Here is a 25,961-nt window from a genome sequence, read left to right as displayed (position 1 = left end):
TCTCTATCCCTTTGCCTCTGCCCCTCAACCTGCTTATGCTCTCTCTCTTTCTCTCTCTCTCCCTTTCTCAAAATATATAAATAAAATCTTTTAAAAAGAGAATAACAAGTGCTGGTGAGGTGAGGATGGGGAAAACTGGTATCTTCACATACTGCAGGTAGGAACATAAAATGGTACAGCTACTTTGGAAAATAGTTTGACAGTTCCTTAAAAAGGTAGAAATAGAGTTTCTGTATAACCCAAATTCCATTCCTAGGCATATACCCAAGATAACTGAAAATATATGTTCATACAAGAGCTTGCACACAAATGTTTATAGCAGTATTATTCATAATAGTCAAATAGAGGAAACAACCCATGTATCCATAAGCTGGTGTGAATGGATAAATGACATGTGGTATATCCATACAATGGAATGCTATCCAACCATAAAAAGGAATGCTACAATGAGGACCAACCTTGAAAAGATTGTGCTAGGTGGAAGAAGTCAGACATAAAAGGCATATATTATGATTCCATTTATATTAAATGTCCAGAAAAGGCAGGTCTATAGAGACAGAAGGAAGGAACTGGGTAGGGACTGCTAATGGGCATAGATCGAGTTCCCTTTGGGGTGATAAAAATGTTCTGGAATTAGAATAAGATACAGTTGCACAACTTCGCGATCTACTAAAAGCCACTTGAATTGTGTATCCTTTTAAATGGTGAATTCTATCTCAATTTTAAAAATTGCCAAAAGGAAAACAAATGGCAAAGAAAGAAAGGAAAAAGGAAGAAGCAACACAGTATGACTAGGTAGTGCCTTGTGGGAACCACGGGTGCAGTAAATATACAATATTGCTTGCATGTGCACAGATGATTTTGCAAGGATGCACAAGGAAGTGGTAACACAGATCAGCTCTGGGGAGGTCACAAAACTCTGGAATCAAATTGGTGGCTGGAGGACAGGAGAATGGGAAAGACTTTCATTGTTAGACACTTTTGTTCCTTCTGAATTTTGTGCCACATAAATGTATAATCTATATTTAAACATAAAAATTAAATTGGTAATAATAGCTAATACTTATTGAGTGCTTATTTTGTGCCAGGTACTGTTCTAAGTGTTTTATATTTATATTATCTGCATGATGATGTTCTTTTATTCTGTTTTCATCCTCATTTATAGAAAGGGAAACTGAAGCATAAAAAAGATGAATTATATGCTAGAATTAACATAGTTAGTAAGTAGCAGAGTTAGAATTTGAACCCAGGCTGTCTGGCTCCAGAGTCCTTGTTCTTTACCACTAGTCTGTATTGCCTCTCAGAAATTAAAGGAGGGGGAGAAATTAAAAGAAGGGGAGGATGTGAGAGAAGGACAAAGGAAGAAGAAGTAAGAGACAGAGGAATGGAAGAGGGAGTAGGATGGCAGTAGAGGGAGTGGAGGGAAGGTAACAAGAGGACAGGGGTAAAGGGACTGTGGGGGAGAGGGGGAGCAGGGAATATACAGACCAGACAGCATGATTAAAATGCCAAGTATAGGGTTCCTTTTCCCAAACACTTCCCTGCCTGTCCTTAAAGTTCTGATGGTCATTTGAATAGAATATTGAAGACTGGGTATGGGATAGCTTACCATAGGCTAGGTCCTATGAAAGCTTCTATAGCCTAGTGCAAAACTCTGGAATCAAATTTGAATTAGAATCCCAGCTCCACCATTTTGTGGCTGTGTTTTCTGGAATAAGATCTTTCTAAGCTTCAGTTTCTTCATCTGTAATATGGAGATAATAAAAGTACTTGCTTCACAGAGTTGATTGAAGTATTTAAAGAATGTATTTCGAGCACTCAGGCTGGCACAGAGTAAGTGAACAATAAATGGTAGCTCTCATAACATTATTTAACAGACTCCATGAATACTAGATGATTGAATTGTAAAGTATAAGAAATTAGTAGGAAGATCTGGCTCTGTGTAAGAAAGGCCATCAAATGGATAAAAGTACAAAGGTAGCAGCTCTAGAAAGGGAGAATAAAAAGAGAGCTAGAATCATATACACCTTGGCAGTTTCAGTTTCACATGGGAATCCCCACGTCATAAAGTGTAAAAGAGAAATGGAATCCCACAGCCCTAAGCACCTCTCAAAAGAGTCCTTGACTTCTTAGGAGCCCATTACTACATCCTTGCCAAGAGATCATCAAAGCACTCATAATGCTGGCTTTCCATAAGTAAACACAGCCTCTGTATTAGGGCTGTGTTTTCCATCTGCTAATGGATGTCGCCTTATGTAAGAAGCAATCAGTTCATCTCAAAGCCTCCCAGGCCTCCAGTCTACTGCTGGTTCTCATTTCTGTCTAAGTTGTGCCAATGACTGTTAAGAGTTAAGAAAGAGATATCTAAGTTTCATGCTTCAGAAACATAGGCTTTTATTTTGACAAAGCTAAAGATAGTGATGACCATAAAAGGCTAGTATATTGAATATGAACACTATACAGTATCTTAAAAAGGAGAACTTGGGTCATTTCTTTGTGTCATATACAGCAAGAGAACCATGGTCCCTTCAGATAATTTTTTTTAACATACACATTCTTGAATTTCTTCATCCTTATTCTCCTTGACATCAGACACTCTGTCAAATCCTGAAAGCAGGAGCAGAAACAATATCATAAGCCCCAAAGAATGTCCTCAGCAATTATGAACCTAACTTATGGCCCTAGAAAAGGAGGAGATTTTCTAGCCCTGAGGTAAGGAACTCTATTCTTTCCTCTTTTTCTTGCCCACATTTTACCATTAACCTTCATAGATATTCATTGTGGATGCTAAGGCCTTCTTTCTCCCTTAGTGACCATCCAGATACTCCATGGAAACAATCTATCTGTTTAAGCTGGGACCAAGGAGGAACTTTCTATGCCCACGGGTCACAGATGTTGGAACAAAGGGCTGAGAGAAGGGGTCATACTGTTTAATGATAAAAGGCCACTGTCTGTCTGGGCTGGGTCCAGAGCTAGTGAGAGGATGATAATTATCTGCGGAGCAAGGACTAAGTCCTTATAGCTCGGTGTCTCTCCCTTCTTTGGAGCGGCCTTTGACTGTCTGTAAGAATCCGAGCCTGTTTGCAACATCTCTGAGACAAAGGTTCCAGGAATGAATGCTTACTCTGCATTCCTAAATTTCTTCCAAAGAAGTTGTTTTCCTCCAGGAATTCTCCCTCTATCCAAATCGTGGTCAAGCAGGTGTCAAAAGGTCTGGCAGTATTAGTTGAGGACATGGATTCTCTCTGTCCGTATCTCATTACGGAGGTTTTAAGCTCTGAGACCCACTGGTGATAGACTGGGCAGGTCACACATCGAGAGAAGAACTCCTTACAGTACTGAAAGGAGAGGGAAGTCCGTGAGCTCAAGGATGAATACCTTCTTCCTCCACTCCACTCTACCAGGACTTATGACAGTGCCCACTCAGCATACTCACTCAGGGCTCAAAGGGCAGGGAAGAGTGACTCATGGCAAGCAAGCCCAGAGAATTGGTTTTGAGCTACAGGGGAACTGGAATGCCTTAGACGCAGAAGGCGGGGCTGTAGGGACAGGTGTCAAACTCAGCCAGAGGGCACTGAGAAGGATTAAGTGTTAACATTTTATTTATTTATTTTTTTTTTTTTTTTAAGTGTTAACATTTTAATGGTCTTGGGTAGTAGCTGTGCAAAAGAAAGTCGGGGAATCTGGTCCTGGCCCATGCAAGAATACCTGGGAGGGTACATGAGGTAAGTGGAAAGAGTTTCTAAGTTGAGGAAAAAGGTTTGAGTTGGGATAAGCGAGACAGAGGCAGCAAGGAGAAGGAAGAGTAAGGGAGAGATGCAGGTGGCAGAGAGATCAAACTAGAACTTAGGTGTCAGGTGAAGGACAGGAGAGAAGCAGGTACCTTGAGGGTTTGGCTGCAGGTCTCTGGGGGAGTATGCATGAAGGCACCCTCTGGCATTTTTTGTAACATTAGCACATGGCATTCCAGGAATCGGACAAATCCATGTGAACCAAATAGTGAGGCATTGGTTCTTTTCACCAACTGGCGAGCCTTGGAGATGTGGTACTCAACCAGATTCCACTGCGAGTCCTGGGCAAACCTGGAGGGAAGAATCTCATCTCCATCCCCTGCTGACTGACCGTGGCTCTCTCATAGAACCGTCATAGCTTTAAGGCTCTAAGTCCTCCTGGACAGTCAGAACTGTGATGATGGCCAGTGGCCAATGCTACTAACTCACATGAAGGAGACTTAAATGGAGACCATCCAGCACTTCACTGTAACCTTAAACTTAACCCTCAACCTATGCCCAAACCTGCTCAGGGACATAAAGAACCCTTCTAATAAGATGGGAGGGATGGGAGGTAAAGGTCTTTAGAAAGGCACAGAGGCAGAATAGCCCTGCCAAGAGGGTTTGTAAAAGGCAGTAGCTTAAATGACCCCATGGTATCCTTAAGTTTCTATTGCTGCCCTTTCCCATCAAGTAAGACTCTGGTACCCTACATTACCACATGGCCAGAGATGAGTGGATCCCCAGCATGACATTACTCTGAGAGTTTAGGATGCAGCTGTGCTCACAGTGTTGAATGAAATGCAGACACTCGCCAAAGGACCGGCATAGCAATCCTGTGGACAGAAAAGGTAACCAGGCTAGGATCAGTTATCAGTGTAGGAGCTGGTATAGAAGGTGTGTGGTACAGGAGAACAGATAACATCTGAAACACAGACACCCTGAGTAACAATGTGGTTCCTAGACTTTAAGAAACCAGGGGCTAGGATCATGGACATGACAAAGGGACAGGCTCATGACTACTTGTGTTCCAAACACAGGGCCCTAATTTAGGTCTGAATCCTTCAGGAGTACAGCAGAGCCCTGCACAAGATTTACCTTTTCCATAGAGCAGTAGATCTAAGCAAGCAGAATAGAAGCAGGCCAGGCCAAGGATATCATGACTCTGGGAAATGAGTGCCCACTGACTCTCCAGCACACAGACACATAGATCAAATCTGCCAAGAGACAGAGCCACATGGACCAGCTAGAAAGTGGGAGGATGGTAGAGGAGAGGAGGGGATCTTCTATCTCCAAAGTAGCCTAACATCCCCTAGAGATCTTCTCGCCTTATCTCTATTTATACAGAAGTTGTCTGTTCCTGAAATCAGACCTGCCTCTAAGCAAAGGAAGTAGGAAAATGCCTGAGCCAGTTTCTAGGTTCTTTCTTGAGCTACTGCAATTACCTACCCCCTGCAGAGAAATGAAGGAGAAGAGGGAGGAAAAGGGGGAGGCAGAAGAGAGGGGGAGGAGAAGGAGGAAGATGCATTTCCACTCTTAAACCCCACACTTAAAGACAATGCTTCCTGGAATGATTAGAGAAGAGACAGTCCTGGATGTAAGAAATGGAATAACATCTCCCTCTCCATTTCAAACTTCCTCGGGAGACCATGCCCTCCCCTCTTAAACAAATGCAAATGGCAGAAAATGATCTTAATACTTCTTCTTTAGAAATGCAGATCTGAAGAGAACTGAGAGAACCAGATTCTCCAGAGCTGGTTTCTTGAGGTGTCTGCATATCTCATGAGCTTGAAAACCTAAGGAAGTCAAAGAGCATTGTATGAAGCCTAGTGGTGAACTTGGCTTCTCTAAAAGCCCTAGCCCCACCAGCTCCAAGCCCCATTACCCAGCTTGATGGAGAAGTCAAGATGGCCAAGGCAGAGCTTGGTGTAGGCTAAGGCCTGTATGAGCCGGGCTGTGGCCAATAATCCCTCCCTGGAGAACCAACATAGGCTGCTTTTCTGAATGGCCATCTGCTCACACTGTAGCCACTTGTCTCTGTCACCCATATTCTGGGAGAACTGGGATAGGGCCACATAGGTAGAGACAACCTGTGGGACAACAAACATGGGGCAAAATATTCTGACTGTACATTCACCTTATACTTCCATCTTGTCCCTTTTTTTTTTGCTAAGAGCCCACTATGGTGCCTTGCTGCCCACCTGATCAGGGACTACTGGCATCCCTATCACTCTCCCCAACTCCTGCTAAGAAAACACACTCCTTGTTGCTCCCACACTTCTAATTTGATCATTCCCACTGCCTGATCTTGAAACAAACCACTTTCTCTACCTGCCCCTCTTCTTGTTCTCTGATCCCAGACTTCCCCTTCAAGACACTGGACAAACCATACTTCAATGTTTTCTCTAATGAAGTCCTCTGATACATGTTCCTTAGAACTCTTCAGAACTACTGCCTAGATGTCTATTATAAGTATTTGCACATTTGACATCATTAAAGACTTTCTTCTTGAAACACTGTCTTCACTAGGTTTTGAGGACATCATATTCTTTTGGCAACTGCTCAGTTTCTTTTACTGATTTCTCCTTATGACCCTGACCTCTTAACAATGGAGCTGTTAACTCAGTCCTTGGACCTTTTCTCATTCCCTCGGAGAGCTCACCTAGTTTCATGGCTTTAAACATCAATGATACCTGAATTTCTATTTCCAGTCCAGACCCCTCCCATGCACCTCACATTCATATGTTCAACTGCCTACTTAACATCTCCATCTAGATGTCTAATAGACACCTCAAATTAAACATGTCTAATACCTGGCTTCAGTATTTCCCCAAATCTGTTCCTTGTGCAGACTGTCCCATCCCAATTAAGAGCATCTCTATTCCTCTAGAAGTCCAGATTGCAAATCTTGGGATTATCCTTGACTCCTTTTTCTCTCCCATCCCAGAAATGATCCACTTGGTGAGTCCTGTTGGTTCTCTCTTGACTGAAGATCACTCCTCCTACTTCCTCTGCCACCACAACAATTCAAGCCAACTATCTCTTGCCTGTATTGCTGGGATAGTCTCCTAACTTGCCTCCCTGCTTCCTCTCTTGCCTCCTTCAGTTGATTCTCAATACAGGAGACAAAATGACCCTATTAAAATATAAATAGACTGTCACTTCTCTTCTCAGAACCTGCCACTTACTTCCCATCTTCTGTAGTGTAAAAGTCTAAACCCATATAGTGGCCCACAAGGCTACACCATCTGCCATCCATCCTCTCCTGGCTCTCTGACTCACCTCCTGCTTCTGTCTCCTCCCTTCCTCACTGTTCCTCAAACATGGCCAGCATGCCTCGTGCACCACTGTGCCTTCTGCCGGTGCACTCTTCTCCCTGAAGCCATACTTACTTTCTCACCTCCTTCAGATATTTGTCCAGATGTCACCTGCTTATTGAGGCTTTCCCTACCATCTTGTTTAAAACTGCACCCCATTGTCCAGCTCTCCCAGAACCCCATGGCCCCTTGCCTCCATTTAATTTTTCTCCACTGCATTTATTATCAACTAACATTCCATATATTTCACTGATTTGTTGTGCGTTTCCCTGGAACCAAGATCAGTGCCTGGCACATAATGCATATTCATCAAATATTTATTGAATAGATGGATAAAAAAGATAAGACAGACAGACGGACACTAAAGTTAGGAAGATATTTCCCCTCCTTCTTTTTTCCTAAGTCAGCAGTTCAAATCCTTCTTTAGATCGTGGACTCCTTTGAGAATCCAATGAAAGCTGTGATCTGTTAGCTACCTCCCTCCACTCATCAAGTGTTCTTTTGAACATACACACCAAAGCTGACATTCAGTTCAGGGAACACACAGACAGCCATGCCTGGAAACCCATCTAAAATCCATCTAAAAGAACTCATCTGCAATGTGGGAAATGCTGCTCAAACATACAATCAGTATGTCCTATAGAGTCTGGTTATTGTAGAGCCATGCTAAACTCAGAATCTCTCTCCCTAGCATTTTAAGTTTCTGAGTGATGTCTAGGGGTAAAGCAAGGACTTGCTTACCTGGGCTTCATCTGCAAATTCCTCAGCAGAATTCTTCTGCATGAGAGTGGCAAGGCAGGCAAACCTGCGGCTGCTGGCTGTGGTGTCCAGGTTATAGAGCTGCCAGAGCAAGGAGAGGCAGCGGACCTGCTGCTGCAGGACTGCCAGCTTCTTCTTACTGCTGTGAAGCACAGAGCACTTAGTTTGTCCATAGTCCGCACAAGTGCCCGCTGTCCCTCCCCATAAAAATCCAAATCTATTCATCGGGGGCTATCTACAGACTTTCAAACTCAGACATGTTCCTGGGATCCCCATAAGACTTTTTAAACCATCCCTCTTTTTTTTTTAAAAGTCGACCCAGCATGGGACTTGAACTCATGTCCCTGAGATTGAGTCCTGTGCTCTTACTGAGTCAGTCAGGTGCCCCAAAACATCCCTCTTGATTGAAAAAATTCAAAGAAGTGTTTTTAAAAGGGTTGTTCTTTGAATTGCTATTTTGAATATATTTCCTACAAGTTATAGCTCAATAACTGGATAGCAATAAAATATTTTGTATGCATATCAGAAATAATATTGTTACATAAATGTATATATATGTATACATGTATATACACATACATATATGTATCTTGATTTGAAAGAGGGTAATATGTATCTTTATTTGAAAAACACAGAGTAATACTATGCTCAAAAACAAAAGAAGGATTCACTCTACTACATTTCACTGGCTCAGAGAGTAAGGTAGAAGAACTGGAAGTGTTACAGGCTTGAAAGAGGAGTCTTAGGTCAATAGAGGCAACACTCCAGGCCCCATCCTAGTTTAGCTCTCTGGTCCTAAAGGGACAGGGATGACTTGGCTAGACTCCTCACTTCTCACTAGGGTTGTTTGGAGATTGGCTTAGCGAATAGGAATGCCAATATTTTTCCAGGAATGTTTGGAAAAAGACACCAAACCAGGTCCAAGGGAAACTCCTTTTCAGCAGTCGAAGGGCTTGCCTGGCCAATTTTTTGGCTAATGTGATCTGTCCCATCTTGAAACAGACCTAGAGATGGGAAAATGAGAAACAGTAATGTAAATGTGGGAAGAGAACTAGGATGAGGCTCTGGTCATTTGGCGTTAGTACTTGGGCTGCTGAGGCGCTAGAAAGAGAGAACTGCAGCAGGCCTGACCACACTAATGAGCACCAGTAGGGCCACAGGCAGGTAAAGGAGTGAGAAAATAGGACTGTGGAGAAAGCACCCTCTTTTCTAATCTCCCTCATGTTTGTCACTGAGAAGGCTGTGGTTTGGAAAGTGATGCTGCTGGGCTGAAATGGGACTGTCATGCAGCAGAGACTCAGATGTTTCAGATGTTACTGAAAGGATCTGAAATGTCACCAAATCCCTTATCTGTCAGGTCATGCTGCCACAGTGTATGTGGGAGTGGGAGCTGAAGAACTACCTTGAGGTTATCATATTCTTCACGTTTTAAGACTAAATCCTCCAAGAAAGTGATAGTCTGTGGTGATTCCAGAACAATCTTGGGAAGATTGCACAACAACTTCTTCTTATAAAGGGAAAGAAATAATTATTTAACCTCTGGATTGCTCAAAGACCTCAGATTGAAACACAGATAATATAATACCATGGAAAACTCTTAATATTCTCTTTGGCATTCAAAGCATTCAAAGGCATTATACACATTAGGTTTACTCCCTTAGCCAGATTATCTTAAAGTTTACATTGAAATTAGTTTTTAATTTTTTAAAATTTTAAAGCTTGGCTCTCTAACATCCCCCATGGTTTTATGGAGTAATTATGTATAAATTGATAATTATCCCAACACATTTTGTTCTGTAGATTTAATAGTAGTGAGGCTGGGAAAAGTTGCTGAGCTGTCCTGAGTTATTCTTATGCAATAAATAAATTTACTTCAATATGTCTTTTGTAAATAGAGTGTCTTATGGCATGCGTTCCCCAGAGCTTCTACCTGTTATATAAATCTCATTCCCTAAGGAAATTGCTTTGATACAGAATAATCTATGAGGCACATATTTTTTTTAAAGCAAAATGTAGAATGGAATATAGAGAGCTCCTATTTGTATATAACAAAGGAAAGGGGAGACCATATACATTTATGTATGCCAAACCCCTCTGGTAGAATACATAAAGATTTATAACATCAGGGAGGGGACATAGTAGCTGAGTGACGGGGTTGGGTATAGGGAGACTTTCATATGTATGTCCCCCCCCCCCCCGTTTTATTGAGATGTATTTGACACAAAGCATTGTGTAAGTTTAAGATGTATGACATGATGGTTTTTTATTGAGATATTGTAACTGACATATATAACGTGTTAATTTTAGGTGTCCAACATAAAATTTTTATGAGAACTTTTAAGATCTATTCTTTTAGCAACTTTCAAATACATAATACAGCATTGTTCAGTATAGTCACTATGCTGCAGATTATATCCCTAGGACTTATTTATCTTATAATTGGAAGTATGTACCTTATGGTCACCTTCACCTTTATGTCCAATCCCCAGCTGTTCTGAAGTTAGTTTATATGTACTCCACTTAACAAAGGACATGAATAAGCAATTCACAGAAAAATAAATGACCGGTAAACATACAAAAATAATGTACCTTATTAAGAAATACACATTTCAGTATAATATAACTTTCATCTATAGATTAGAAAGTTTAAAACAGACTGATAATATCTGATGTAAGGATGTGAAGAAACGGGAAAAATTCAAATTGAAACACAGATGCTTCCTGACTTAAAATGGTTTGACTTAACAATGTTTAGCTTTCACACAATAGTGTGAAATTGATATGCATTCAGTAGAAACTGTATTCTGAATTTTGCTCTTTTCCTAGGGTAGCAATATATGTATGGTATGATACTCTCTCATGATGCTGGGCAGCAACAGTGAGTGCCCTCCCTGTCAGCCATGTGATCATAAGGGTAAACAACTAATAGACTTACAATCATTCTGTCCCCATAGAAATTAAGGCTTAGAAGGCTTAAAATAATCTCAAATTAGAGACAACTTAAATGCATGTGAAGAAGGGACTGATCAAACTTTGATATAAGCATACAATGGAGTACTTGGCAGCTGTAACTGATTGTATGTACACTAATATGCAAAAATGTTCCGTCTGTACTGTTAAGAATAAAGGTCAGCTACAGAAGAATGAGAATATAGAATATGATTCTATTTTAAAAATAACAAAATAACAATGATATGCCTATGTGTGTGGATCTGGTGGAATTTGCACAATATTAACTATGCTGGGGATAGCATGGAGCTCTTTTCATTTTCTCCATATTGTATATTGCAATCTTTTGAATTTGTAGAACGTTTCCTTGCATTATCACATTTACAACTGCATACAAAAAACCAAGATTTTTAAAAGAAATAATAAGGTAACTCTCAAGGAGAAATAACCCGAACTTCAGGGCCCTGCCCTGACTTTACCTCTGACCGAAGACAGCAGAAAGTGGCCTCCTCAAACTGACAGATCTTCACCTTGTGCTTTTTCAAAAATGAGAATGCTGAGGGCTGGCCCAGAAGACTGCTTGCCTTCCTCAAATAAAAGAAGGCCTCCGAACAAGACAAGGGATGGAGAAACAGGATTAGGATTTGGAAGACCCTAGTGGTGCAATGACGTTGAAGGATGCAGTAAGGTTATGATGAGGTCAAGACTGGGATTGGAATTGGGGTGAGCTCACAGTAAGAAATGGGGAGGTGGATGGCACGTGCAAGTCAGGGGCAGGGAGGGCAGTAGTTTGTGCTCTCAGACTAGCACATTCCCACTTGGTGTTTCCTACTAAACCCCTTCTAGCACCTTTCTCTATCTTGCTCCATTTTTCACCCAAACTGACTGACAGTAAGAAATCCCCATCAAATTCCCCAAGTGAAAGGGCTCAGCTCAAGGGCTGGGAGCAGAGCTTGCTCACCATATAATTCTCTGACAGGTCCAAGGAGGCAGCAGCAGCCTCCAGCAGGTAATAAAATGCACATGTGGTCTCTCCGATGACCAGGCAGTGCCGGGTGAGGGGTGAGAGCACGAACTGCAGGATTTCCTCACAGTGACAGGGCTTTCTGGTCAGCATGTCTTTGTCGGGGGTGCTCTGAGCCAGCTTCCTGTTCACCTGATCCAGGAACTCTTCCTCTGTTCTTTGTGCAGAGAAGATGAGTGGAGAGTGGTCACAAAGCAACCACTCTTCTTGGGCATTCCCAGGTCTCCAAGCCACTGTTTCTGGGAAGCTTTCCTTTATGACTCATCGGTTCTGTGTTTAGCCTTCTCCTCCATCACTCCATAAGTTTTGAAAGTCAGGGACCTGATCTATACTGTCAATACCCTATTAAGAATTTTTTAAAAACCCAAAGCCAATCTAAGTACCTCACAGATTAAATGGAGAAACAACTACACCTGAAGAGTAAACTAACAGCATGTGAAATAAAAACATGAACATGATACAAGGCAATAAGTAATAAATACATTTCTCTATTGGCATATTTGAACTTTGTCATAACACATTTGAACCTGATTTTATACAGCACCATCTCATCCTATAACAACACTGTCTTTCAGGTAGGCAGAAACTATGTTCCTTTTACCATTGAGGAAATTAAGGCTTAGAAAGCTTAAGTGACTTAAATGACCTCACAGCTACTAAATAGAACCAAACCTAGAGCTCACTTCTCTGACTACTAGTCCAGTGCACTTCCCACAAACACCATGAGTTCAAAAGAGGTTAGATCTCTCTGAGACAGAATGACTGAAAAAGATGGAAACTGAGGAGGGCTTTGAAGAATGGGGAATACTCTGATTAGTAGAAGGATGTGGAGGTCACTTAGAGGGAACTGTGTGAGTACAGATATACAGGTGAGTGTGAGGATGATTTCTGTAGAGTACAGATTTTTCTTTGAAAACCATAAGAAATCAGGTTGGATAAGCAGGACTGGGAACTCTAGAGTGGCTGGTAAACTCAAGGTAGGGACATTTAAAATCAATAGACTAGGCATTAGAAAGCCAGGAGGCACATGATTGGGAAATGTAAATTCCTTTTTTTAAAAAAATTTTTTATAAACATATATTTTTATCCCCAGGGGTATGTAAATTCCTTTTAATATCACCTGGAGACAAACATAATTGAGAAGGCAAATTTATAGCAGAGAAAAATCTGCTATGTGTACAGTTCATTTGAGAGCTCTTAAATGAAGCTTTTCCTAAACACTAAGAAATAATTTCCCTACAAAGAATCAAAAATTCCCATTCCAATTCTCTGTTAACTTGAACTCTGGACTGAGTACAAGTGTCACTACTCCAGGGTGGTCAGATGCTTTCCTGGTCTGCAGGTGAGGTGAGTGGCCCAGTTTAATGGTCACCTGTGTCTCATTTCCCATTCCCCCCCACCCAGTACCTCCTCTCACCATCTCCATTTACCTGCAGCGTTCACTTGTGAAGGTCTCTTGACTTCTGAATGGTTTTGTCTGGAACTGAAAACTATCTGTAGGGAGAAAAAGATTATCTTTCATTATCTATCTTTGTATTAACTGAGAACATTTCCAATTCCTGCCTACCTCTCCTCCGAAGCTTAGTTCATGACCTGCTTATCCCATTGTTAAAATGGTAAGTTTAAGTTTAATATTAGCCTACACAAAAAATAGAATGGTAGATTACAAATTCCTTAATGCCAACTATTTATGATTCAAATAGTAACTCCCCTGAAACCTCCCAAACCAGCCCCTAATTTTATTTGCTAGAGAAATGAATAAAGAATATGTCCACCCAGTTTGATGGCTACTTCTAATAGAGGAATCCCTGAATATATCTTGATTGAATTTATGACAAGATGAGAGTAGACCACAAAGTTAGACCTAGTGAGGAAAATCATGAGGGTACCAGATGCCATCTGGTCCATGAGAGTCACTGTGGTCAGCAGGGGGTTTCGGCTTTACCTAACTGGCCTTCAACAGCCCTTATCCCTCAACTCTGACTCTTCCTCTGCATTTACCTTCTCACACATCAAAAAGCAAACACTGGGAATGTTGGGGAGATGTTACCATTAGGGCTCAGAAGCACTGGTCATAGGATTCAAAGGGGGTCCCAGAGAACTGTTATAGGGGAGACTTGTGCTAAATAAAAGAACCAGCTCTCTGAATACTGAACCATGTCAAATAAGGTAGGGTAAATTGAGACAAAGGTAACTAAAGAACCTGGAGTTTGGCAGCACTACTGCAACGCAGTTTCCAGGGGCACCCTCACATCATAGCTTGTGTGACTAGGGCCCTCTAGATTTGTGCAGTACCTGTTGTGCATGGCCATGTACAGAGGCCCTGAATCTGGGAAGTATCCTCAGGGTTTGTTTGTACCAGGAAGGTCTTGAGCCTCTCTCATACAGACTGATGAGGCTGTGTAATCTCAAGCTGACACTGACCTCTCAAAAGGAAAAAGTCATACAGGAAATATGAATGATAGGGTAATTTTTTCCTAGACCAGGACATTCACTGTTACTTTCCTCTTTCTCCTTGGAAAGTACAATAGTGCAAATGCCTAAAGAGTTCATCAGTCAATGACTAATTTTTCCAAGTCATTGGTCTACCATCACAGAGTCATCAGAATGTTACAGCAAGAGCAGACATTAATAGATTAACTTCTTGATTCTGGTCCATTACCATCAAAAATTCACGATCTCTCCCTTATCCCTCTCCTCTGCCAACACCACCTACTACTATCAAAGCAGAAAAAGAGATTTGGTTGGGTCTTAACAGCTGTCTTCAAATATTGAAGAAAGGGCTACTCTGATTTGCATTTCCCTGATGATCAGTGATACTAAGCATTTTTTCATGTGTCTGTTGGCCATCTGCATGTCTTCTTTGGACAAATGTCTATTTTTGTCTTCTGCTCATTTTTTAAATTGGATTTTTCATTTTTTGGATACTGGGTTTTATAAGATCTTCATATATTTTGGATACTAACCTTTTATCAGATAGGTCATTTGCAAATATCTTCTCCCATTCTGTACATTGCCTTTTAGTTTTGTTGTTTCCTTTGCAAGGCTAAAGCTTTTTATTTTGATGTAGTCCCAATAGTTTATTTTCCCTTGCCTCAGGAGACATATCTAGAGAGAAGTTGCTACGGCTGATGTCAAAAAGGTCATTCTGGGCACCTGGGTGGCTCAGTGGGTTGAAGCCTCTGCCTTTGGCTCGCAGGGTCCTGGGATTGAATTCTGTATCGGGCTCAGGCTCTCTGCTCAGCAGGGAGCCTGCTTCTCCGCCTCTTTCTGCCTACTTATGATCTCTGTCAAGTATAGAAATAAAATCTTAAAAAAAAAAAAAAATGAAGTGCTTTACAAAAAGGTCATTCCTGTGCTCTCTTCTAGGATGTTTGTGGTTTCAGGTCTCACATTTAGATCTTTAGTCCATTTTGAATTTATTTTTTGTATGGTATAAGAAAGTGGTCCAATTTCATACTTTTGCATGTTGCTGTCACTGTCTAGTTTTCCCAACAGGGTTTGCTGTAGAGATTTTCTTTTTCCCAATGAATATTCTTCCCTGATTTGTCCAAGATTAATTGACCATATAAGTATAGTTTCATTTCTGGGTTTTCTATTCTGTTGCATTGATCTATGTGCCAGTACCATACTGTCTTTTAAAATTTTTTTTATTTTTTTAAATTTCTTTTCCACCCAGTTTGATAGCTACTTCTAATAGAAGAAATCCCTGAATATATATGGATTGAATTTATGACAAGATGAGAGTGGACCACAAAGTTAGACCTGTGAGGAAAATCATGAGGGCACGAGATGCCATAGTCCACGAGAGTTACTGTGGTCAGTAGGGGGTTTCAGCTTTACTTAGCTGAATTGTGTTCCAGAATTCATTGCTCCATGCAGTACATGCCCTCTATAATACCCACCATTAGGCTCACCCAATCTCCCACCACCCACCCCTCCAAAACCCTGATTGTTTTTCAGAGTCCACAGGAGAGACTGTGGACTCTGAGGTACCATACTGCCTTGATCATTATAGTTTTATAATATAACTTGAAGTCCAGAATTGTGATGTCTCCAGCTTTGTTTTTCTTTTTCAAGGTTGCTTTGGCAATTCAGGATCTTTTGTTGTTATTCCATACAAATTTAAGGATTATTTGTTTTAGCTCTGCGAAAAAATGCTGTTGGTATTTGGATAGGGACAGCATTAAAGGTAGATTGCTTTGGCTAGTATAAACATTTTAATAATATTTGTTCTTCCAATCCATAAGCATGGAATGTCTATTTCTTTCTGTTGTTTTCACTTATCATCAGGGAAATACAAATCAAAACTACAATGAGAGATTACCCCGTACCTGTCAGAATGACTAAAATCAACAACATTAGAAACAATAGGTCTTGGTGAGGTTGTAGAGAAAGGGGAATCATCTATAGGTGGGAATGCAAACTGGTGTAGCCACTATGGAAAACAGTATGGAGGTTCCTCAAAAAGTAAAAAAATAGAACTACCTTATGATCTAGCAATCACACTACTAATTATTTATCCAAAAAGTACAAAAACACTTATTCAAAGGGATACATGCACCCTGATATTTATAGCAGCATTATCTACAATAGCCAAAGTATGGAAGCAGCCCAAGTGTTTATCAATTGATGAATGGACAAAGAAGATGTGGTATCTATGTGTCCATTTATCTATCTATCTATCTATCTATCTATGGAATATTACTTAGCCATAAAAAAGAATGAAATCTTGCCATTTGTCATGATATGGATAGAGTCAGAGAGTATAATGCTAAGCAAAACAGTCAATCAGAGAAAGATATAAACCATATGATTTCACTTATATATGGAATTTAAGAAACAAAACAAATGAGCAAAGGGGAAAAAAGACAGGCAAACCAAGAAATAGCCTCTTAACTACAGAGAACAAACTGATGGTTACTAGAGGGAAGGGGTTGGGGGACGGGCTGAATAGGTAATAGGCAATAAAGAGGGCACTTATGATGAGCACTGGGTGATGTATGGAAGTGCTGAATCACTGTGTTGTATACCTGAAACTATTACACTGTATGTAAACTAACTGGAATTTTTTAAAAAGGGCACAACTCTGGAAAGCTGGTGAAGTTGCAAGAAGGTAGACTTCACCTTGATGAAAGAAGCTTTGTTACAGCTATTGACAATGAAATGGGCTGTTCAATAACTGGACAAACAAAGAAGGTGAACTCTCATTTGGGATGTGGTAGAAGGGCAACCAGCTTTGGGGAGCATCCATCCATTAATGCAAACTTCTTCAAGCGACCAACTCATATTTATTCCTGAATTCTCACTTCTGGCATTATCTCCTTCAAGGGAGAGCTTCTCCTACTCATTTCTCAGGCCAAGCCAATGGCCCCTTCTGTAGGTACCCCAATGCCTGGGTATGCATTTTCATTGCCTTTACCATGTCGTACTGGAATTTTCTATTTGCATGTCTGTATCAACCCCCAAAACTTATAATTTCAGGGACCCGTGCTTACTCATTTTTTATTCTTAATACCTAGTTGCAGCATCTGATACACACATGTGTATCATATATGTGTACAGAGTTTAATAATAATAATAGTAATAATAAGAAGAAGAAGATGAAGAGGAAGAGGAAGAAGAAGAAGAAGAACAGTAGCTAAAATGTACTGAGCACTAACCACGTGCCTGGCACTATCCAGAGCATACTATATATTATAACTCATTCAATTCTCACAGGAACACTATGAAATTGGCATTGTTATTTTCCTCAATTAATTGAGGTTAGGTAACTTGCCCAAGATTGCCAGCCAAAACAAGCACAATTTCTGAAGTTCCTTCTAGCTCTGAGATTATATTTTTCTTCTTTCTGGTGATTCAGGGATAAATGGCTTCTTCTGCCTATTTTTCTACCTTAATTTGATTTCACCTTTTGGATAAAGAACTCCAAGTACATGAACACGGAGAAGTGCTGCCCATGTGTCCTCTTTCTGCTCCCTGGATTTACCTTGGGGAGAAGGCAGCTGCAACCTGTCTGTGATCACTTGTGTTAGTACTGAGCCAGTATCTTTGTAACTACAGAACCGGGAGGTCCCACTGCGGCTCTTGGCAGAACAGACAGCAAAACGGTGGAAGGGGACAAAGTCTCCCCCCTGACAGCTCCCACAGCGGCAGGCCAAATCTTGGAGAAAGCATGCACATTCAAGGTGCAGGGCTATCTGCTGTGCCTTGGGCCACAGCTCCCAAGCAGCTTCTCGTAACAGTGGCACTCCAAATGCTAGCAGCTCTGTTTGAGGTAGGGATAATTCCTCTTGCAGACTGAGAGGAGAGTCAGCATCTGAAATATAGGAAAATCTATGTGAGAATCTCCCTTAAAGGCTTTTTATGCTATCAATAGCAAACTCCCAATCACATGCTGCTAGTTTATAAGAAAATTTTGTTTACATTTCCTCTGTATAAAGTGTATTACACAAATCTGAGAATGATGTTGACCATATCTTGTACAATGTACCACAGAGAAGAAATGGTCAGTGGTACAGAAGTACACTGAATAGATTTCTTAGATGCTTGTCCTAAATTGAGTTTTTTTTTTTTTTACTACAAGTTACTGTAAATATCAACTCATCATAAATGCTCTGTTCAGGGGTGTCTGGGTGGCTCAGTCGGTTAAACATCTGCGTTTGGCTCACGCCATGGTTTCAGGGTCCTAGAATCGAGTCGTGCAGGGAGGGAGTGTGCTTCTCCTGCCTCTGCCTCCTTCCCCCTGCTCATGTTCTGTCTCTCTCTCTCTCAAATAAATAAAATCTTAAAAAAAGAAAGAAAGAAAGAAAAAAACGCTCTGTTCAAATGTAAGGCCCCAAAATATGTCAAAGTCAAAGGGAAATTATCTGTGGAATATAAGTGCTTTGGTAATCTATGCCACAATTTTAACATGTGGAGAATTTGAGATTGCAAGCTATTTAATGTATATCTTTCTCTGCTCATGTCTGTTTCAATTCCAGATGTGTTTATCCTCCTTGTAAAGTTCAAAATTAGGAACAGTTTATTCCTTTCCTATTATTTCTATCTAGAAACCAATAAAAGATTATGAGAATATTTTCTGAACCAAAAATCAAGATACAGATACTTAACACAAGGAGCTAAAATTCTCAGAATTAAGACAATTCTGAAAAATACAGGTTATTCATTCACTATAATCACGGCTCCTTTGTGATTAAAATAATCACTTTCCCCATTTCTTAGTCATAGTTTCAGGGAATTGTGGCCCATGCCAAAGGATACTGATGTTCTTTTTGAACACAGCTATCCCCAGCCAAGGCTCCCTGTTCAGGTAAGAACAAGGAAGCAGCTCTTCCTTACCTGGCTTTTTCTTCTTCTCCTCTTTGGTCTGTTCAATAATTTTGATAGAGGAAGGCACTAATATTGACTCGGCAGGAAGCTCCTGATTCCTGTTGAACCAGCGGAGCACATGCATATCCACAAGAGCCCTCAGCACCTGAAGTAGCTTGTTTTTATTCCAGGCAGGCAGGAGGTGCTGCAGCAGATCTATGTGGAAGGAGTGACCAATGACTGCAGCACACTTAACCAGTAACTGCTCCTCTAGGCTCAACTGATCCAACTGGTTTACTGCTATTTCTGGGCCGGGAGGGAGAAGTGAACAAGCTTTCTATAAACATAGAATACATTATGTTGATAATCTCTTCACTTAAAAAAAATAAAATAAGGCTTGCTTTTGGTCCTCTCCTTCTCCACTCACCCTAACCTCTCAAGAGAGCCTTTTCTCCAAGTCCTCATTTGTCCTCATTCCCCATTCATTGTTCAACCAACAGCAACCATGAGGTTTTCACCACACCACTGAAACTATTCTCTCCATCATCACCAAAACCTTTCTCATTTCTAAAAAGAACATCCCCTATCTGATGATGCCTACTCAATTCTGATGGTTTCTCCGTTCTTTATTGCATCATTATAAGCTTATTTTGCCCTCTTTCTATTTAACTCCTGCTATGTGTATAACACTGTCTCTTTACAAGCACCACAGATAGGTTTTCTTAAATCTCAGCAACATTACCTTCCTTCTTTCCTGCCTCCTCTAGCACGGGAATATGCAAAAAGGGAAACACAGGACCCAATTTTTATCAAATGACTAGAAAACTCTTCAATCATTAGTCAGCCCTAGAGAATAAGGGGCTCACTTAAGTGAAACATTACTCAAGTAGCATTACAAATCTCTTAAAGACTCTTTGGGCAGTGCCAGAACTTATTTCTAGAAGGCAATTTATTTTTAGAAGAAAATGGAGCTAGCATCATAATGAGAGACTTATATTCAATCAATCACCAAATTACTAGTGCAATGACATCTGTAATTGTTTCACCTGAGGTTTTCAAGGGACTTGCCTTTTAATAATGGTGGAAGAAGCACTGTATCCAAGTTCACATTATCCTTGACTGTGCAGATATAAAGTTCTTGGTCTTCTTCACAGCCAGCAGCAAGAATACCATACATTGTGGATTTCATGGCATTGGCTATAGGGAAAGAAGACTATGACTGAGAAAACACCATGCTCAGTGACAATAGTTTTAAAGGCACAGTATTACAAAAAGTTAGTCAAGAAACTAAAGGGATGAAGATGGAGCATATGTTTAAAGTGGCTTCTCCACCCTCCTGTCTAATTTTCTCTTAGAAACTAACAATATTTTCTCTACCATGTGGTATCCAGTATTTATACTCTTCCTGTTTATTTTCCAGCAGCTCCCTCTTCTATTATGTCACAGTCCCTCACAACCCTAGGATGCCTTTCCAGATTTACACGTACCTCTGCCCTTTCCTCCTCCCACTCTCCTCCCTTCTCCCACCCCATCTAAATCATCACGTCATCCTTCTCATCAGTAATTAATGTGCAATACTCTATTGAACTCTTAGGTTTATAAATCCTCTTTTCCTATCCCTACCTCCTCGGCTGCTCAAAAAGGAACTGTAATAGATTGACTGGCTCGATTAAGGTCTCTGAAGCAGGCCAGGAAGGCTTACTCTTGCTTATAATGTTAGTAGGGAAAGGGCACATGCCTCATAAGGATCAGGTTGATGCCATAAAAAAGGATGAACCCCAGAAGCAGGACAATAGTAGAACCTTGGAAGCTAAGCTTACCTGAGAGGGTCTCCCATTTGCTCTTCTCCTCCTCCTTTTGGAGGTCGTGAAAGAGCAACATATCTTTGGAGAGAAGGTCCTGGCATAAGACCTCACAGTAGAGGGGGTTTCCAAAGCACCTGTGGAGAAGGTAGCTGTAGAAAGGTAAGTAGGGGATTGCTGACTAAGATGGCCACTTGAAGAGAGCCAAGTACAGGGATATTTCATACTGAGGAATATTTCTTCTTTTGGTAAAGTCAGCTTTTGATGATATACACTAATGGAGGCAAGCAGTAACACAGAAATGTAAAAATAAATTTTTTTCTAATTAGTTTGAAATGTATTTTAGTAGTAACTTCTCTTTTTTAACTATTTTGTTTTTATTGCTATTAAAAAGAACTATTTTCCCCTACAAAGAGCCCTAGAAAGTGGCCTGACCACATATAACTGACACCAGAAGCAAGCCATCTCCGAGTCCGAACTGTCCTGTGAAAACCTGGATGATGACCTAGAGAGGTAGCCCTTTAGTGGTTTACTAGGAGACTATCTATCCTTAAATCTGATCTTGGGTCTTATCATGGTTACTAAGGCCATTCTTTTCCCCCAACATGGGTAAGTGAGACCTGTGTCTTCTCACTTATATTATGGCACTGGCTCTGCCCTTAATGAAGTGCCCAGCTTGTCCTAGCCACTCACATCTGCAGCTCTTGGGGGATGCTCACCACCCCCAGTTCCCAACATGCCATTCTCAACAGTGAGGTTGTTGCCAACTTCAAAATGGGCACAAGGACAGCCTGAGAGCTCTGCAGGAAGTGTTGGGCACAGCCACACAGGGTGAAGATAGGGGTCAATGTCATCACCATGACGATGGGCACAGTGGAGAGTAATGTTTCCAAAAACTCCCAGGAAGCCGCATCCATATATTGGGCTTCATCAATGAGGAAAATCAGTGGTGTTTCCCTCACTGCCTGAAAATAACAGCAAAGAAACAGTGACAACCTTTGATTAGAAATGAAGTAACCGGATTTTCAAATGTACCATGAATTTCCCAACAGCAATTTAAATACAATATCAAAACAGTCTAGGATTTTTGAGCAAAGTGTATCCTAGGTCCAGGTAATATTTTATTTCATAAATATAAAATATAGCCAAGTATACCTAATTTCTAAAGAAATATACTTTCTTTGGACAAGAAAATAATCTAACTGAAAAATAAAATGAACATCAAAATATTCTCCAAATCAAACTTGAAGCTTTCAAACATTTCATTTTGGCCAAAGCTTCAAACTGTGGGAATTCATAATACTTTATATCAGTAACTTTCAAACCAGGCTGCACATCAGAATTAACTGAGTACTTCCTAAAACTACCAATTACCAGGCCCCACTCATGTAAACTTAAAAAAAAAAATACTCATTTTTATCTACATTCCCCACTCCCTTGCTGCAGCAGGTAACCTTTCTAAGGTGTTCACTGTAATGCTTTTGTTTGTATTGTGTTCTTATAAAATGTGCATCCTTGTTTAGTTAAGTAAATTTTCTATGTAAATGCTACTGTGTAAATCTCATTGTTTCTCTTTTTATTCAGAATTAAGACCACTCAGTATTGCAATGTTTTCATCTATTCCCTTACTTCTAAACTTCTGCATTATCCTGCATAGTGTTCATCCATGAGTTCATGCCAATGCCTCCCTCACCTCCACAAACACTGCAGTAAATAGATTACCCGAGACATAGGTCCAAGAGTGGAATTGCTAGGTCTAGAAGATGCAGTTTATTAAAATTTGACTAGTAACTTCTAGATTTCTTTCCAGAATGACTACATCAGTTTCTGCTCATAGATATTTTTGACTCTGTAATCTGGGTTAAGGCTTGAGTATATTTGTAATAAATAAGAAGTAAAACAGCTATCTGCTTGCATTCAGAAAACACTGTTTTAAATTAAGTTACTAAAATTTCATTAAGAATCAAGGGTCAAATAGAGCTACCCTATGACCCAGCAATTGCACTACTAGGTACTTACCCCAAAGATACAGATATAGTGAACAAAAGGGCACATGCATCCCAACGTTTGTAATGGCAATGTCCACAATAACCAAACTGTGCAAGTGTGCAAGGAGCCAAGATGCCCTTCAACTGATGAATGGATATAGAAGATGTGGTCCATATATACAATGAAATAATACTCAGCCATCAGAAAGGATGAATACCCACCATTTGCATTGACATGGATGGAACTGGAGGGGATTATGCTGAGTGAAGTAAGTCAAGCAGGGAAAGGCAATTATCATATGATTTCACTCATACGTGGAACATAAGCAATAGCAGAGGAATACAAGGAAAGGGAGGGAAATTTGAAGGGGGAGAAATCAGAGAGGGAGATGACCATGAGATACTATGGACCTGGGAAACAAACTGAGGGTCTCAGATAGGAGAGGGTGGGAGGAGGGGATAATAGAGTGATGGGTATTAAGGAGGGTACGTATTGTGATGTGCAGTCGATGTTATACATAACATAACATAACATTATGTGTACATATATACATAATGAATCACTGAACACTACATCAAAGACTAATGATGTACCATACAGTGGCTACCCGAACATAAAAAAAAAAAAAAAAAGAAGAACCAAGGATCAGGGAAGAGCAAAGAATTTTTCTTGTATTCTGTGTAATGGGATTGATTCAAGGTTAAAGAGAGATAGAAGCAATGAAGATGTCACAAATAGGCCTAAGTCAAGGTGTACTATGGATAGATTAAAATAACCACAAACCACCTCCACATATTAAGAGTTAATGGTATGTAGCAAAAATACCCACCTCTTGAAGCACTTGAAAAAAACATGCCTTAACCTTCTTTTGTCTGGTCAGGTCATCCATGTGCGAAACTTTGAAGGACAAGGGAAACTAACCAGGAAAATTATTCATGTATTAGCATTCATAATGACAATCTAAAAAAAAATACACAGGTTCTCCAAAGTGAACAGACAATGATTCTATTTTGAGTGAGAATGGGTTTCTTCTATAGGACTGGGCATAGGGTCACAAATGCCACTCCAACAACAATTAGAGTTCAGTGAGTGAGATGGAAAGTCAACTGGAGGTGAGAGAGAGAGAGAGGGGTCCTTTTCATACCTAGACTCTGGCAAACCCTTAAAGGGTCATGACTAAGAAGTAAAGTGACAGGTTGGACTTAGCAATATCACTTTGGACAGCTCCAGTACCCCAGTTATTCCAAGTATGCCAGAATGAATGAGTGCATGAAATTGTCAGAAAGAATCACAACAGGCATCTCCTAACATTGTGCTAGGCCATGGCATGTGAGTTACCCCAGACCCAAGAGTCAAAGTGAGGTTTTTCCTACAGCACTTTGGCAAGAGCCAGAGCCCCAGGCAAGGCCTGTCTTAAAACAGGGCTATGCTGAGGGATTGGAGATTTTTCTTTTATCTATTTTCCATTAGATACAATGCCCTGCAGGTTTGGTAGATTAGGAGAAGTGATGGAGGAAGATTTAATGGAATTGTGGATTAGGGAATTCTTAGTCTGCTCACTCTTGGGTACCGCATAAACCCAGACCACTAGAAGCTTTTGAGATTCAGTTGCTGGTCCAAGTGACAAACTAATGGCTAGGGTTAAAGAATAAAACATTTCAACTGACTTGAGAACACATGGATACAATTGCTGGGGAAACTCAACTGGTCAGTGCTAGCTTGACAGATTAAGCACTCACATTTATACTATGATCTCTTAAATACCACCTCCTTCAAAATATATGCACTGATCCCATTAAGTACTATAATCTTCATTTCACAGGTCAAAAAAAATGTAGGCTCAGACAAAGTGATTTGTGCCATGACATTCCACGAGCAAGTGTTAGTCAGTCCTAGAACTACTCTCCTCAACAAAGAGAAAGCCTGAGTTTTGGTGTCAAAGGGATTTCAAATCTCAACCTTGTCATTGTTAATGGTACATTCTTAGGCTATACACATATGGTCTAAGGGCATTAGATTAGAAAACAGTCCTGGGTCCAACTATCCATCAAAATTAACATTAGTAATCCAATTCAGAAAGCTACCGCCTTCATTACCTTCACAAAGAAGAGGTCATTAAAAAGGCAGTGAAGAGGTTCCTCTACTATCCCACGGAGCTGTTTGTGTAGGCACTCTTGCCGGTAATAGGCTGGACACGTATCAATGTCAAAGAAGATGGCCATGAGGGTCTGGATGGCATAGAAGCACTGCTTGAAATCTGCTTCCTTCAGCTTCAATGGTAACACCCTGGTGAATGTAATATGGTCACTGGGAGTCCTTTGACCTACAGAGAGGTTACTCACTTCACCAGCCCAAGGATGCTGAATCTAATGATAAAAGAGTCTCACGAGCAAGGGAAGGGAGCCTCAAGAGAAGTAGACGGTGAGCCAGAAAGCAGGAGTCTTTACCTATGCCCCTCCTTTTGGGCCATGAAGTTTATTTCAGCCAACAGCTGACTTTTTCCATAGCCTTTTCCACCTTCATACAAAACTGCTTGTCCCTTCTTCTGGCGCAAACATTCCTGCTGTGCCATTTGGAAGGCTTCTAGTTCTTTCTCCCGGTCTGTAGAGAGACAGGGAGCACCTAATACTCTTGCATATTTTAGTAGACACTCCATTTATTTTGCAAAGGTAACTCTCATAATGATTTTTCCCCCTAGAGTCCTAGGCAAAATCCCAGTCTTTGATGAGGCTTCACATCCCTTTGCATAAAATCAACTCTGGACTATACAGAAATGTGTGTTGGACTTGGCAGTTTGCCCCTGAGCCCAAGAAATAACATTAAGAATAATTAGGGACCACACAGACATGGAAGCTACTATATCCTCTTAGCTTTTCGTAACAATTTCCATTATAACAATTTAGTCTTCAAAGTCAGTCACTGCGACATAAAGATAATAGACTAATAGATATAAATTAAGATAAATATAGAGAATATACAGTGTGTGTAGTAATAGTCTTGGTCCTCTCCCAGCTGTCTCGTGATGAAAAATTTTCCTCTA

General features: G+C 40.5%; 2 protein-coding genes across 4 annotated transcripts in view; one reads left to right on the top strand and one right to left on the bottom strand.

The window, feature by feature from the left end:
• Nucleotides 1-25,961, top strand: part of TREML1 (triggering receptor expressed on myeloid cells like 1) — a 74,861-nt gene that overhangs the window by 7,961 nt on the left and 40,939 nt on the right. The gene's annotated exons all lie outside the window — the stretch shown is intronic.
• LOC131833936 (adenylate cyclase type 10-like) overlaps nt 2,370-25,961 on the bottom strand; it is a 40,977-nt gene continuing 17,385 nt past the window's right edge. The window contains exons 13-32 of one of the 3 annotated variants that reach the window (XM_059177884.1): nt 25,369-25,522; nt 25,018-25,207; nt 23,751-23,837; nt 21,626-21,897; nt 20,951-21,084; nt 20,199-20,327; nt 19,161-19,436; nt 17,809-18,138; nt 13,250-13,313; nt 11,757-11,976; nt 11,275-11,400; nt 8,678-8,850; nt 7,829-7,988; nt 5,656-5,860; nt 5,470-5,566; nt 4,869-4,987; nt 4,489-4,606; nt 3,884-4,082; nt 3,125-3,338; nt 2,370-2,607 (exon numbers count right to left, since the gene is read on the bottom strand). In XM_059177884.1, coding sequence (XP_059033867.1) covers nt 2,543-2,607; nt 3,125-3,338; nt 3,884-4,082; nt 4,489-4,606; nt 4,869-4,987; nt 5,470-5,566; nt 5,656-5,860; nt 7,829-7,988; nt 8,678-8,850; nt 11,275-11,400; nt 11,757-11,976; nt 13,250-13,313; nt 17,809-18,138; nt 19,161-19,436; nt 20,199-20,327; nt 20,951-21,084; nt 21,626-21,897; nt 23,751-23,837; nt 25,018-25,207; nt 25,369-25,522 — 3,332 coding nt within the window. In that variant the 3' untranslated portion in view covers nt 2,370-2,542. Of the gene's footprint in view, nt 2,608-3,124; nt 3,339-3,883; nt 4,083-4,488; nt 4,607-4,868; nt 4,988-5,469; nt 5,567-5,655; nt 5,861-7,828; nt 7,989-8,677; nt 8,851-11,274; nt 11,401-11,756; nt 11,977-13,249; nt 13,314-17,808; nt 18,139-19,160; nt 19,437-20,198; nt 20,328-20,950; nt 21,085-21,625; nt 21,898-23,750; nt 23,838-25,017; nt 25,208-25,368; nt 25,523-25,961 lie in introns of those variants that run through there. The other 2 variants (XM_059177885.1, XR_009354693.1) reach the window with 2 other exon arrangements.

This window comes from Mustela lutreola, chromosome 6, assembly GCF_030435805.1.
Source record: "Mustela lutreola isolate mMusLut2 chromosome 6, mMusLut2.pri, whole genome shotgun sequence".
Taxonomy (NCBI): Eukaryota; Metazoa; Chordata; class Mammalia; order Carnivora; family Mustelidae; genus Mustela; species Mustela lutreola.
The sequence above is the reverse complement of the archived record's forward strand: the minus strand, read 5'-3'. Positions and strand labels throughout refer to the sequence as shown.